Source organism: Balearica regulorum, chromosome 5 (assembly GCF_011004875.1).
Source record: "Balearica regulorum gibbericeps isolate bBalReg1 chromosome 5, bBalReg1.pri, whole genome shotgun sequence".
NCBI lineage: Eukaryota > Metazoa > Chordata > Aves > Gruiformes > Gruidae > Balearica > Balearica regulorum.
The window spans coordinates 40021400-40035481 of record NC_046188.1 but is presented as its reverse complement, the minus strand read 5'-3'; the positions used below and the strand labels follow the sequence as shown (position 1 = coordinate 40035481).

The 14082-nt window shown below is 44.6% G+C and overlaps 1 protein-coding gene across 5 annotated transcripts in view; it reads left to right on the top strand.

Annotated features, from left to right (window-relative positions):
* The window catches only part of LOC104643212 (zinc finger protein DPF3), a 168580-nt gene that overhangs the window by 71468 nt on the left and 83030 nt on the right, over positions 1 to 14082 (top strand). For all 5 annotated transcript variants that reach the window (XR_012835701.1, XR_012835702.1, XM_075754300.1 and 2 more), the window contains exons 2-3: positions 2794 to 2954; positions 8067 to 8174. Coding sequence is in view for 3 of the 5 variants with exons in the window: in XM_075754300.1 (XP_075610415.1) it covers positions 2794 to 2954; positions 8067 to 8174 (269 nt within the window). In the remaining 2 variants the exon portion in view is untranslated. The remainder of the gene's footprint in view (positions 1 to 2793; positions 2955 to 8066; positions 8175 to 14082) is intronic.

Below are 14082 nucleotides of genomic sequence, written 5' to 3'. Positions count from 1 at the left end.
AGGCAAGCTTTCTTGAAGTATGGATATGACTAAACGCTTCTCCTAAATTACTATTTTTCTTTAAGGCAAAGGATGCATATTTAAAATCTTTCTTTAAAATAAATGCAATGAAACAGCTAGATTACAAGATTGTGTCAAGAGTGAATTTGATCCATTAACTTGGTAGCTTCTCTGCCATTAGGATCTCAAAAACCCTTTTCACCTCAGAAAAACCTGAAATTTAATCTTACACCCTACTTGACCATGTAATTTAAAGCCAAATATTTAACATTCTATGATTTATAGTTATTTTCAGTCTTAGAAGAAGGTGGAAACTGAGGTAATCTCCAGACAGATCCTATATCTGGGTTGCTGTGATGTTTTTGGGTTTTTTTTGTTAATACGGATGCTTTGTGGTATGCATATTCTAATGACTGGAGTAATTTTTAGCGTAAAGAAAACCTATGCAGTGGTGGCAGTTTGTTGTCACACAGCTCTGGTCTTCCTTCCAGTAAACCCCTTGGAGTTAGTGAGCATCACTGGCTTCATATAGGGGGAATCCGACATAGCTCTGTGGAAGCTCAAGTGTTTATGGAAAGAGCTGTTAATCTTTGATCAGCTGGAGTCTCCTTGTTACTGACTTTGATTACACAAGTGTACAACTTTAATTACAGCTTTTAATAAGCTTTCATTTCTTCCTAGTCACATTCTTTGTATAGTAGTGCAGCTTATCTTTTCCTTTCTACTCTGCTCCCCTTTCCTCCCCCCCCCCCCCGCCTTTTTATGGAAAAAGGGGTTTGAGGTCATTGCGGCGGATTCAGTGTCCGGAGGGATCCCGCTGCACGCGCTCTGCCCACGGCTCTGCCCTCTGCTCACTTGTGCAGTCCAGAGAGCTCTCTGCTTCAGCAGCCCTGCAAAGGTACCCGCACCGGCTACTGCCCACGAGCTGGTGGCCAGCGGGCGAGGGACAGGGCTGTGAGGCACCACATTCACACGGGTGTCCGCTGCTGCATGAAACCGCCGAACAACCCTTAGAAAGTCTCCGTAGGGTGTACTGACTCCTGTGTGTAATTCCTGCTAGTGGAGGACTGCCCCTTGTCTCCCTTGGGGACACTGAAATGCAGCGGCTGAAGTCTGAGTGGCAGAGGGCAGCAGGAAGCTGGTGGGCTCCAGCACCCAGCCACGGTGCTCGTTCCACATCCAGGGGCTTAGCATGCTGGATACCCTCTGCTCATTAGAGAAATGACCTGGTGGAAGCTTTGTGAGAGACTTACAGACTTGTAATTGTAAATAATTGAGATATGGCTTAAAGCAAGCATAAGGAAATGCTTTTTTTCACATGAATCATATTTCAGCTGTGGAACTCATTGCCCCACAACATTTTAGGTATGAAAAAGATAAGTGGGTGGAAGAGTTGGTCAGATAAATGCATGGAAGAACGATTCATCAAGGTCTATTAAACATAATATCCCCACCATTGGGTAACCTGGAACTTGGGGAAGTGAGAAGGGAGAACTAGAGGCGCTTTGCTCTGTATTTGCCCTGCTCTTGTGTTCTTCCGCAAGCCTCTGCTGCTGGCCCCTGTCAGCGAGAGGATATTGGGCCCAGTACAGCCCAGGGGAAAAGAGTATGGGTCCCATGGAAGTCGTAAGGAGCAACCGAGGAGTGACTTAAAAGACACAGATGGTAAAACAGAGCAATTTGCACTGATTAGGCATTCAGAGGTGTGCAAAAGGAGTGTACTTTTTTAAAATGCCAATTGTGCCTACGCAAGAGGGTAGTGGGGAAAACAACTAATAGACCAGGAAAGGGAGCCTCTTTTATCTCTGTGCATGCATCCCTTCGGCTCCCTTGCTGTGCATGCTATACTCTTTTTGCACACTAATGAATATCAGAGTCACAGGAAGTTATGCTATGTATCACTCTACTCCTATTTTCTAACTAACTTACCCCTAATAGGTATCTTTCCTAGCTATTCATGTCACGACTGAATTTCACCTTGACAATAGATCAAGAATGAGGTTCAGCAGTGTGGCCCACCTACTTTGCAATGCTCCAGCATGACAGCTGCTTTGTGTCCTTAAGGTAGCTCTACTTTGATGCTTTTCCCTGTATAGAAAAATTTGGAGGGAGGATTGTGGCAATCTCCAGCAGGCAGAGTTTTTAAACCTTCTCAAGGGAAGCTGAAGATTCTACAGAATTTTTGAACAAATAGTTATTTATCAGGCTTGACTATGGAAAGCTCTGGAAAGGTTATGACAAAATGTCTTGTCTGACCATTACAGGCATGGCCCTAGTTAAGGGGTGTGTTTTTATGCCTCAGAAGCACACAATATGAGGACTACGTCCTTTGCTCTTATGGGCTCTCTGACACCACAAATATTGGAGTGAAGTTCTTCTAAACTTGGCTGGCTTTCTGGCTGCTCACCATATACTGCAGGAGTTGCTGTAACATAGGATTGAAAAGACTGGTTTGCCAAATTGGCTGGACGAACTATGGGGGAAGAAAAACAATAGAATGAGATCACCGTGGTGTATAAGTTGCCTGACCCAGAGTCATGGGCCAGTGCGGTTGCATCATTTGCTCATTCAGTAGCTATGCCACTACTGAAAAGATCTGTGTCCAGTTCCTGAGCGGAGGCACTTTCTGCACGATCTACTTCAGCAGTGTCTTGTGCCGGCAAGCTTAGCATGTCTTCAGGGAAAGTTTTTCTGCTTGTCCATTTTTAAACCAACATTATGTCCTCTTTGTCCTAGTCTTGTCTGAGGGAGCAGTGCAACCTTTCTTACTCTCTGCCCCGTCTCTTTTGGCAGACTCGGGGACCAGTTCTACAAAGAAGCAATTGAGCACTGTCGCAGCTACAACTCTCGGCTGTGTGCTGAGCGAAGCGTCCGCCTTCCCTTCCTGGATTCGCAAACTGGGGTAGCTCAGAACAACTGCTACATCTGGATGGAGAAGAGGCACAGGGGACCAGGTTGGTAGCGTTGTGTCTGTGCATGCATGTGCATGTATGGAGGGCTGGCCACTGAGCCCTCGTGGGGTTTAATTAATAGGAGCTCAAACCTGCTACAGGCCACACAGAAGAGAAGCTGCCTAAACCTCTGTGCCTGCGGGGGTTTTCCTTTGGTAACTGCAGAGAGCTCATCCTAATTATTCTCTCTACCCAAAGAAGTGCCTGACATGGTAGTTTCTAAGGCTGCATCCTTGTAGCTCTTTTAATACTATTAATCCCAGGCTGTAGCAGAAGACACAACACCCTGCTCTAAGCAGGACTGGAATTATCTTCAGGGTGGAGAGGTGGAGGTGGGAGTTTCTCAGATGAATGCTGAAAATAAGGAATTATATTGGGAAGGATATAAAGCCAAGGAGAGCCCAGTTATTGGAATGAATGTTGTTCTGATGGTTAGAAATATACCTATAACTCCTGGTTCTTTGGACAAGTTACTTGAATATCAGTTCTGGGGCCACAGTTTCCTCAGGTGCAGAAAGAAGTTGGTGTATGTCCTTAAAGAGCTTTGGCTAATGCTTGTTCCAAAGCTCAGTGAAGCTCAAGGGAAAAAAACACTGTTATTTTTGTAGACTTTGGTCAGTCTTTCCTTTGTTAGAGTAAATCCATCTGAAATCCTTGTTTGAAAGGCAAAGGACAGTCACCAGTTCAAAGACTGGAGATGTTACTCAGACAGAAGTCCTCCTGAACCCTAGTGGGAATTTTGCTGGTGTATGGCTCAGTATCTGACCTACCATTAGCTCAAGGAGTGGATTTTTTGACAGCGCCAAACTGGATTTTTTTTTTTTTTTTTTTTCTGTGCAGACAAGAGAATCCAGGTACTGAGGGGGCTAGGGTGCATGGACACTGGAAGCACGGTGTGCACACATGCCAATTACTGTAAACCATACTGAAAAAACCCCCAAAACTCCAAATCTGGAATTATGGGAAGGTGCAGCCTGCTCTTACTTCCTCCACTGGCCATTTTGCAGGAGGTGGAGTGGAAGGGACGCACGGCATATTTCCCTGCCCTCCTGGGGGAAGACTAAGAAAGCAATCACCACCTCTGAAGTGTGCTCAGCCAAAACTTTCCCTCTCCCTTTCCTAGGATATACTGAGGGAAGGATCCTTGCACTGATCCTATTCCTAAAATATACAAAGTAGATAAAGTATGATTTTGCAGTACTATCAGAAAACTCTTTCTATACTAAAATGCAGCCACTTCTGGTGCAGGAGACAGCAGGTGTTTTACCAGCGTTAAAAATACCCTGAGAACGTTTCAGCTGCCAAAACTACTCAAGTAATCTGGGACCGCTGAATGTGGTTTACAAGCTGGGAGTTGTCTGAGGTTCTGGGCTAGCCCTTCTTTTGAAGGTTGCTTCATGACCACAGTTGGGTTTTTGTTTCAGCTGAAAATTTCCCATTCCTAGGAGATTATGCTTTGGCAAAGCTGGCTTTCCCTTTTTTTTTTTTTTTTTGCTAAGCCGTTTACCCAAGGAATTTCTGTTCTTGTAGCATCTGGTTATGAGTAAGATGCTGCTATTTTTATCCTTTTGAACGCAGTCATAAGCAGGTATACATCTACTATATCCACAAGTAATGTTTTGGCAAGCGCAACTGCTGCAAAGATAGACATAGATACTCTTGTATGGGTCTCGTTGATGTCTCCACATCTACAGAAGAAATCATCATAGAAGTGTTATAGCATCATACCAGGAACCAAGAGGTCTTAATGCTTTTCCTTTCTCAGCTCTCTGGGCTACCTTGAGCAAATTCACTGTGCAAATCCTGTGCAAATCTTTCTTTCCTCACTTCTGATATGGAATAGTTTGGCAGCTTCCCCTGCAAAAGGGGATCAGTGACATTTCTCCTGCAGGGCTGCAATGGGGACTACTGGTGTAGTAGTAGACTCTTCTTCACAGAGAGTCTTAATTAAAACAAGCCTCCTGCATCTGCATTGGCCACCAAATCTGATGCCTTTGTTATTTTGAATTAGAATAGTCTGTGCAAAATGAAGCAGTCCTCCTCCCCCATATTTGCTATCCTCTTTCTTGATTTTTATTAGCCAATTTAGTGCTCCCCTGGGTGTCTTTGCATCATCAATTTCTAGTAGTATTATGGTGGGTCAAAGCATCCCTCTACACTTTTAGCATGCCTATTTTCAGGCTGTACACAATATGCTTATGCCCATACTGAAGGGCTCTGAAAATTCTCTGCCAACCACCCTGGTGTCTGTCTTGTGTGCTCTGTTCACTGCCATTTACTATCCCTAACCTGAAAAACTTATAAAGGCAAATGGCAAAGCTCCAGGACCAGTGTTCACTTACAGAGGGCTTGAAAAACAGAGTCAGGATCTCAGCATATTAACCTGGTTTCTTGCTGTCCTCTTTGTTAAAGGAGTCAGAAAACTGCATCTCATAATAAACAGTTCAGGGTTAATTTCACACAATACTGCACATAACTCCCTCCTCCTTTTCCCCTCCTCCCCCGCCCTTTCAGACGAGCTTTGAGTTATGACTCTCCTACTCTAATGAGATAAACAACATAACTCACTGCAGGTTCTGCTATTTCCTCTATAAGCAAATGGTTGGAACCTTCTCTGGTTGCCCTATAAGGCACCAGAGGGAGAGACAACTGAGCCACGACTGAAGACAGTAAGACCTGTATATGCGTTACTTCCATACCCACCACAAGATCGACTGCGGAAGGGCTAGATTAAAAGTCCACAACTGACCCTTTCCTTATTGCCCCTCCTTTGTGTAAACATTCGAAGATCCACGCTTCATGTGGGCCAGCATGGTGACAGATGGGGGTCAGGGTGGAGAACTGAAGGTAGCATTTGATGGGTTTGGATCCTGTGAAGGTCTGGTATATGTTTTAAGTTCATTGAATGGCTGTGTGTTAATGAGCAAGGGTACTGTGAATAGGAACAGAGAGCTTACCTCAAGGGGTACAGAGATGGATGTTGGATCATCCATCTCTTATTGATCTATCTGCCACCTGGAGCGGGCTGTAGGTCCTCTAGGGAAGAGGCTTTCCCACCTCTGTCTTTTCAAGGATACCTGCTTTGTTTCTTGTTGGGCTTTCAGCATTTGTGGTTGGCTTTCACTGTCCTGGCTGAATCCAGAACGGCTATTTCATATAAGAGTGCTCAATAATTGAACTCACATTGACAGATACTCCCCCAAACCTGCAGTAGATCCTTGCTCCTCTCTGTCTGGGACAAATGCTCAAAGCTGTGGTGCTTATTTCATTCAAATGACTCCTCTGTGGAGGCCTGTGCAATGAAGGGCCGATTCTGTGTTCCATTGCTTTGCTCTAGCAACTGCCATTTCAGTGTTGCAAGTTCTTGCACAGGACCTGCTGTGAAAGGGTGAGGCTTCTTGCCTCCACCTTTTTAATGACTCACATCAGAGCCAGGCACAATCCACCTCATCATAATAGCAATTGTTTGCAGTGGTTAATGTTTGCAAAGTGCCATGAAGAAGTGTGTCCAAACACTGTAGAAGTGCTGGTTATTCACATTTTTATTCTCAAACCAGTCCTGAGTGCCCCACTCTGCAATGTATCCTTCTTGGGGTGGGCATAATGCCCAGCAAGCCATGCAGCAAAGAAGGGCGTGAAAAGCCTCAGTCCAGTAGTGCTTTGTGCCCTGGAACAGCCAGGATGTCTGTGAACACTCCATTGCTTGGCCATACCCAGGCAGTGTGCTGTGGATATTCTATTTATGCACCAAGGCCTTGGAAGTAGGTGAAAAGTTTTGGGTTCTGAACTGGCATTCCCAACAGCTGAAATATTTCAAACCAGGAGCTTAGGCTTCACTTGCAGAATTTGATTAGCCCATTCCCTTGAGGTTAATAATTTTGTTGTGTCTTTTTTTTTCTCTCCCCAAGTAACAGGATATTGGTTTTTTTCATTACCCCCATTTGGTTCAGTGAGTCAGTTTTGTTCCCAAGCTGGTACACTTTCCTGGCTGCTTCAGAAGGGATAGCTGAGAACTCTTGGGCCATCCTGCTGCCCTTGAGCTGTTCTGCTTTACTGGCACCCCTCCTTGATTGTTGTCCAACTGCTGGTACAGTTTCAGATATGTAACACCGCTCCTGTCCTCTCTCTTATGTGATCTTACCTGTTTTCTAAGGGTGATGAGTCTGGAATTGCAGACACGCTCTGTAGCCCCTTCAAGACTAACAAACAGCAACAGCAGAAGGACAGCAGAGCCAAAGCAGAACTGGTGGATGGAGAGGGCAGGGGAAGCAGGGGAGAGAATAACATTCTTCTAACTTTTCTGTGTCTTGCTGGGTATTTCTGTGTGTTGTGAGTATCTGGGGCAGTTGAGGACACTTTGAAGCACTTGGCAGTGTGCTTCTGTGCCCCCAGTAGCGATGCATTCACGAAGCCCTGCTGTGTTCTGAATACAAGAGAGCAAAGCGTAGCTTGAACGTTGGCTAAGGGGTGTCTCTCAGAAGAGCCAGGGCAGCTCAGAAGCTAGCGATGCCAAATGTGATTCAATGGAGCATGCCATAATATAAACATTACTGCTGTATCTCTTCCCTCCTTCAGGATGTTGGCACGAGGAGGTAATAACCAGAATGAAGAATCTGTCTTCAAACAAAAGTCTTGAATTTAAGCAAAAATACAGAGTCCACATAGCCAGACCTCACGGATCTTGGTTTGCTCCCACTTGGAAGACACAAATTTCCTGAGCTGCTCTGTTCATCAGGGCCTTATGATTTGCATGTTGGAACTTCATCTCTTCTCTCCCAAGGGGCTTTCTCTGCCCGTGGAGGAGGCATCGCCCCTGTGACCCAGGAGAGTCTGAAATTCTATTTACCCTGAAGAAAACACAAATTATTTATGTGCAGCTCTGGTTTCAGTGAGCTGAGTGAAGTGTATAAGTGAGACCTAGATTCTCTGTAGACCTGATCCCAAGAGGTACTGAGCCTCAGGAGCACTTGAGCGCGTAGCTCTGCCTCACGATTTGCAGGATTGAACCCTCCAACAAGGAGATACTGGAAGGGCAAGAACAAAGATGCTAGAGACAGTGCTTGTGGTTTACAAACTGAAATGTGATTATATTTATTTTTTGCCTTTAATCTTCAGGCCTGGCCCCAGGTCAGCTGTACACTTACCCAGCACGTTGCTGGCGCAAAAAAAGGCGTTTGCATCCCCCTGAGGATTCCAGGCTGAAGCTGCTGGAAATTAAACCTGGTAAGTACTTGTTTGCCTCTCTCTCTCTCTCCTGTGCTGCAGAGCAGCTGGCATACATGCAGACCTGGCATTTAGACCTTGGACTTTATCTTTGTCTCTCTCCAACCATTTCTCTTTGCATCTGTTGCATCTTGATTTGCTGTAACAATAACGACCAAACCCTCTGCAGTCAAGTCATCCCTTACAGAAGTGTGTACAACTTACATTAAATACAATGGGAGCTGAATTTACCTTCACGTTGGCTTCTATTAGCAAATGCATAAGGATGTACAGAATCAGTGTGTTATTAATACAAAATCTCACTCTGGCATCTGCTTGCCTAATCTTTGTGAAAAAGACCCTGTGTGTGTGGAACTGTACACTGATAACATTTTTCATAATGGGGCTGGGGACCAGAGGTGTGATCAGATTATAAACAGCAAATCATAAAATTTAGTGAGCATATGCCACATTTGTATATGTGTGTATGCCTGTATGTGTACCTTAGTCCATTCCTCTTTCATTCTTCTTGTCCTTGGTACTCTTCCCCCACAATTAAACTATGTGAGGTGGTGAGTCTGGATGCTGAACCAGTGACTGTAAAGCAGACGTGAAGGAGCTACAACTGTGTCAGGTAGAGCTTGGCATTGTGCATTTTTCCCTGCAGTTAGTAATAAAGGCTTGCTGTCTTTGGGGTCAGCTATTATGGGGAAGAGGGAACACACACACTCACAGCTGTATGTGGTTTTTAAGAGGCAAGACACTGCTAGTGTAAAAAGTACAGGAGAAAACCCCAAAATGTAAATTGAGAATATTTAAAAAACCTGTTTGACAGAAGAAGGTGTCTGGGAACTGAGCTATGCTCAGCAATGCTGATGACTTTTCTTCTGTGCAGTAGTGGATGAAGAGAGAGGAAGGGGCGATAGAGACAAATTCTAAACCCAGTAAAATCAGAGGCAAAATTCATGTTGATTTTGGTAGAAATATTTTTTGAAGGCTCTCTACCTTCAATATAGGAGATGTCAGCAGACAGTTGGACAAGAGGAAGAAATGCCTGTGACAATTTGGTTGGGACTCAAACCAAGGGTAAAATCTCAGCCGGCAAATAGAACCAGACTCTCAGAAAGAACTGGTGAAATCAGTCAGGTGCAATGATGGAAATGAGACTGGATTCTAGGAAGAGCATGATTTTGGCCCATAGAAACATCTACCTCAGACTTTGTGATGACGCAAACACTGCTATGTCTTGGTAATTTAATCAGGTAAAGCAGTAGTGCAGAGTTTGACTCTTCTTTGTTTGCATTATGTTTCTTTGCTCTACTCACTGAATGCCAAATTAGTGCATCCTACATGCCACAGGGCATGAAAGGCAATTACCACAAAGTTATCAGATAAAGAGACCTCAGCATGTCTGTCTGTGTTGTTTTCCCTGCTATAAACATCTCTTCTGCATCTCGGGAGTGCTACTTTTGTTGCATTGCCAGTGGCAGCCAAATAAGGCAAGTTATATTGCTCTGCCATTTAAATCTATTTTCCAACCAATTTCTGTCTGGTGATTAACTTTCCTTATCAGTTACACCACAAAATAATTTCACTCCATCTGTGCATATCCAGAATAGATTCACTAGCCAAACATGGGATTTCCCTTCTCCGATTTGAAAATACAAAACCTATGGAAAACATTGGATCTCCATTTAAAGGAGAAAATTTGAGAAAAATATAGTATAATTTATTTTCAAAATGGACAGCAGATATATTGTATGTTTTGGAGGAGAACAGTGTGGTAAAACCTAATGCCAAACTAGGAAGCCAGCTTATGCTGACCTCTTTATTCTTCAGTTAAACATTAGATGACTGTGTGGGGCAAAGATATGGTAATTTAAGATCCCTTAAAAAGCACATAGGTGACAACTGTAGGACATCTAAAATCAATTTGGAAGAAAACTAATCTAAATGTTCCATAGTTTCGCTCCACCTAGGGCTTGGATATCCTAGTCATGGATGAGAGCTGTTCTCAGCAGTGAGAGAGTGCTGGGTTAATGTGCGAGTAGCTGATTTTTTATATAGGAGGCTGTTGCATTGCTTAAATGTTATATAATGTATGCAAGCAATGTAATTCTATAACATCAAATTAGGGCTAAGCCTTAGTTTTATTATGTTTTACATTTGTTAAGTGTTTAGAAGTACTTGTCGTAAGACTGCCACTGTAACAAACACAGAAGGGGCTCTTAGCTCCAAAAGTTGCCAATCCAGCAGTCAGTGGGATCAGCACCACCAACCAGGGAGGGTGAATACTTGCTTGGACTGCATCTGGGCTTTCGGAGTGGAACGTTATAGTGGTAAGTTGTATCCAGAAATTCAAGACATCTACGTACTTCAGGAGATACATAGACCTAGGATTTTTGTTTTGGTAAGTTGTAGCTAGTCATCAGCTGGTCAGTAAGTAGAATCAAACTATTGTCTTGCTAGTAGTTTGAGGGTATAATAAATCATTTAGTAATAATATAGTATTTATAGTTACAACCTACTTTTGCAGTGGTGGTACCTTGCAGGTTTAGGTAGTGCATGATGCAGCTCAGTGAGTGAAAATTTCGTATTTGGTAATATCAAAACCTCATGAAGAAAATAATCATGCTCCAACCGTCTCCTGTTTTTTGTAAAATGCAAGTGCATTATAATGTTTTTCTTGGGGTCAGTTGCTGCTTGCTTCTTAATAGAACATGGTGCTTTTATTGTCCCAGTCTGTTGCTTTTATTTAGTTTCAAGTGGAAGTATTTGGTTTTAAGAATAGTTACAGCCAAAGTTGTAAAGATCAGAAGACTGGAATAGGTGTTGCTGATACAGCCTTTAGGCGTCTAATTTGCTCTGCCAATGTACTCAGTTACGTGTATGGATTCCCTAGGAAAGTTGTTTGATCAAGGGTCTAGCAATGTTTACGTTAATACTATTTCTAAGCATCCTCCATCCCACCCAGTAGCCTATCCAACAGATATGCAGTAGAAATAAAGTATTGCCAAAACTTACTTATAATTGCTTCAGTGACAATACAGTCAATATTATTACCAGACCTTTAGGAATTCCCGACATTTGCTTTCACATGGGTTGGTCTTCATCTTTCAGTGGTACATTTGTATCGTCAGAACCAAACACTATGGCTCAAGTGCAGCCAAATTTTCATTGTTGTAATGGATATGAGCTGTTACACGAGTCAGTACAGCATGGGAATCAAGACTCCTATGAACAGTGGTATAGATTTGAAACAAATCCCCAGTCATGGGCAATATATCACCATGTTGCTAATACTATGATTTTCTAGGTACAGAGTGGTAAAGTTATTAGGTGTTGATACTCTCATAATATTAATGAAACCAGACTTCTGTTTGACCAAATATGGGCAAACCTGATTCCCTGCAGAACTGGGCAGTGGTATTTGCACGGCACTTCAGCGTGGAACAGCAGGAGGGCTGGAAGCAGCTCATGCTTCCACACTCACTCCTCAGCTGGCTGTTGTCCTGCCCAGTAAGAGAGCAAGAGCAGAGCAGAGCAGATCTCCTGTGCACGGGAGGTCTGTGAGTCTGGGAATGGGTGCGGGAGAGGGCTGGACTGGGTCGGGTAGCCTGTTCTTCCAGAGGAATGGGAGAAGAATTGCCAACTCTCCTACCACCACCTTGAACTGCAGGTGCCATGAAGGCAAGCAGTAGGGTTCTGGTCCTCAGTAATATCAGAGCAGCTGGAAAGATGAAGGTTTGTGTTGGTTTTGCGTGGCAAGGTTTTGGTAGCGGGGGGGGCTACAGGGGTGGCTCCTGTGAGAAGCTGCTGGAAGCTTCCCGTGTGTCTGATAGAGCCAATGCCAGCCGGCTCCAAGACGGACCCGCCGCTGGCCAAGGCCAAGCCAATCAGCACCTCTGTGATAACATATTTAAGAAGGAAAAAAACAGTTAGAGAGAGCTTTTGCAGCCAGAGAGAGGAGTGAGAAGATGTAAGAAACTCTGCAGACACCCAGGTCAGTGCAGAAGGAGGGGCAGGAGGTGCTCCAGGCGCCGGAGCAAGATTCCCCTGCAGCCCGTGGTGAAGACCATGGTGAAGCAGGCTGTCCCCCTGCAGCCCATGGAGGAAGGATGAGGGGGTGTAGAGATTCCACCTGCAGCCCGTGGAGGACCCCACGCTGGAGCAGGTGGAGGCACCTGAAGGAGGCTGTGGCCCCGTGGGAAGCCCGCGCTGGAGCAAGCTCCTGGCAGGACCTGTGGCCCTGTGGAGAGAGGAGCCCACGCCAGAGCAGGTTTGCTGACAGGACTTGTGACCCTGTGGGGGACCCATGTTGGAGCAGTTTGCTCCTGAAGGTCTGCAGCCCATGGAGGAGACCCACACTGGAGCAGTTCATGAAGGACTGTAGCCCGTGGGAAGGACTCACGTTGGAGAAGTTCGTGAAGGACTGTCTCCCGTGAGAGGGACCCCACGCTGGAGCAGGGGAACGATGAGCGGAGTCCTCCCCCTGAGGAGGAAGAAGCGGCAGAAACAACGTGTGATGAACTGACCGTAACCCCCACTCCCCGTCCCCCTGTGCCGCTGAGGGGGGGCGGAGGTTGAAGCCGGGAGTGAAGTTGAGGCCAGGAAGATGGGAGGGGTGGGGGGAGGTGTTTTAAGATTTGATTTTATTTCTCATTCCTCTACTCTGTTTTGTTTAGTAATAAATTAGATGAATTCCCTCTCTAAGTTTGGTCTGGTTTGCTCGTGACGATAATTAGTGAGTGATCTCTCCCTGTCCTTATCTCGACCCACAAGCTTTTTGTTGTACTTTTTCTCCCCTGTCTAGTGAAGGAGGGGAGTGACAGAGCAGCTCTGGTGGGCACCTGGCCCTCAGCCAGGGTCAACCCACCACAAGGTTAGAAGTGGAAGAGAGATCCCTGATTACACCTAAGGCCCCTTGAAACCTTAATTGCTCCTTGTCCTATATACTTAGTGATTTTATGGTACTGGGTGGCATCATGATTTTGTGTTGGGTCAGGTATCAATATTGTGGAAGTGGTATTACCTACAGTAAACCCTGCTGACAGTCATGTATTACTCAAGCTTTCCAGCTATGCAGATGAGAACAGATAGGGTGCGTATGGCCAAAAACTCTGGTGGAATTTAAATTGATAGTGTCCTACGTCAGTTTTACAAGATGGCTAAATACAGATACGTACATACATACACACAGAGCTTTTATTTCACATGTTATATAAGTGTAAAGAATATAACTGGAAAGCTTTTGTCTCCACTCACTCCTGTCCTTTAGTTTTGGACTAAAAGCCACCAGTGAGGTCTCACTGCAGGCAGCCTTCCCACCTGCTTGGAGGGTGTGGAGTGGAGTTTGTGTGTGCTGCTACTCTGGTGAGAATGAGCTGGTGTCCTGTGCTGGTGTATGTCCTGTTACTTATCTCTGGGCAGTCTAAAGTTCAGATGAACTATAGAAATGGTGCTTTTTTTTAACCAGCTATTGAAGAGGTAAAGGTAAACAAAAGTATTTTTCGTTTGCTATGATGAACCATGGTAGAATTGTTTGAGGCAAGTACTGATAACAGTTTTTTAGATGCCACTTGAACAATGTCTGATCTGTTTTTAATCTGCCATACAGGATATACCTATGTGAGTGTGCTTGTGGATGAATGAACGGAATCCTTACAGATAAGCTGTTATCTCTTTCAACCATCTCAGTTTACCTTGTAGAGACTGTGTCTGATTGTACAAGGTACTATGCTTTTCCTGGGAAGTGATGAGTGCCCCCAACTCTTGTGGAAGATGCTCAGCATGTCTGCGGAGGTCAGTGCTCTTTAAGATGGGGCACTTCACCAAGATAAAGTTAAGATAAAATTAAAAAGCGAAGGACAGAATTCGCGTTAGTATCACTTATGTGATAGCATCTAGAGACTCAAGCAGCATGTTAGAT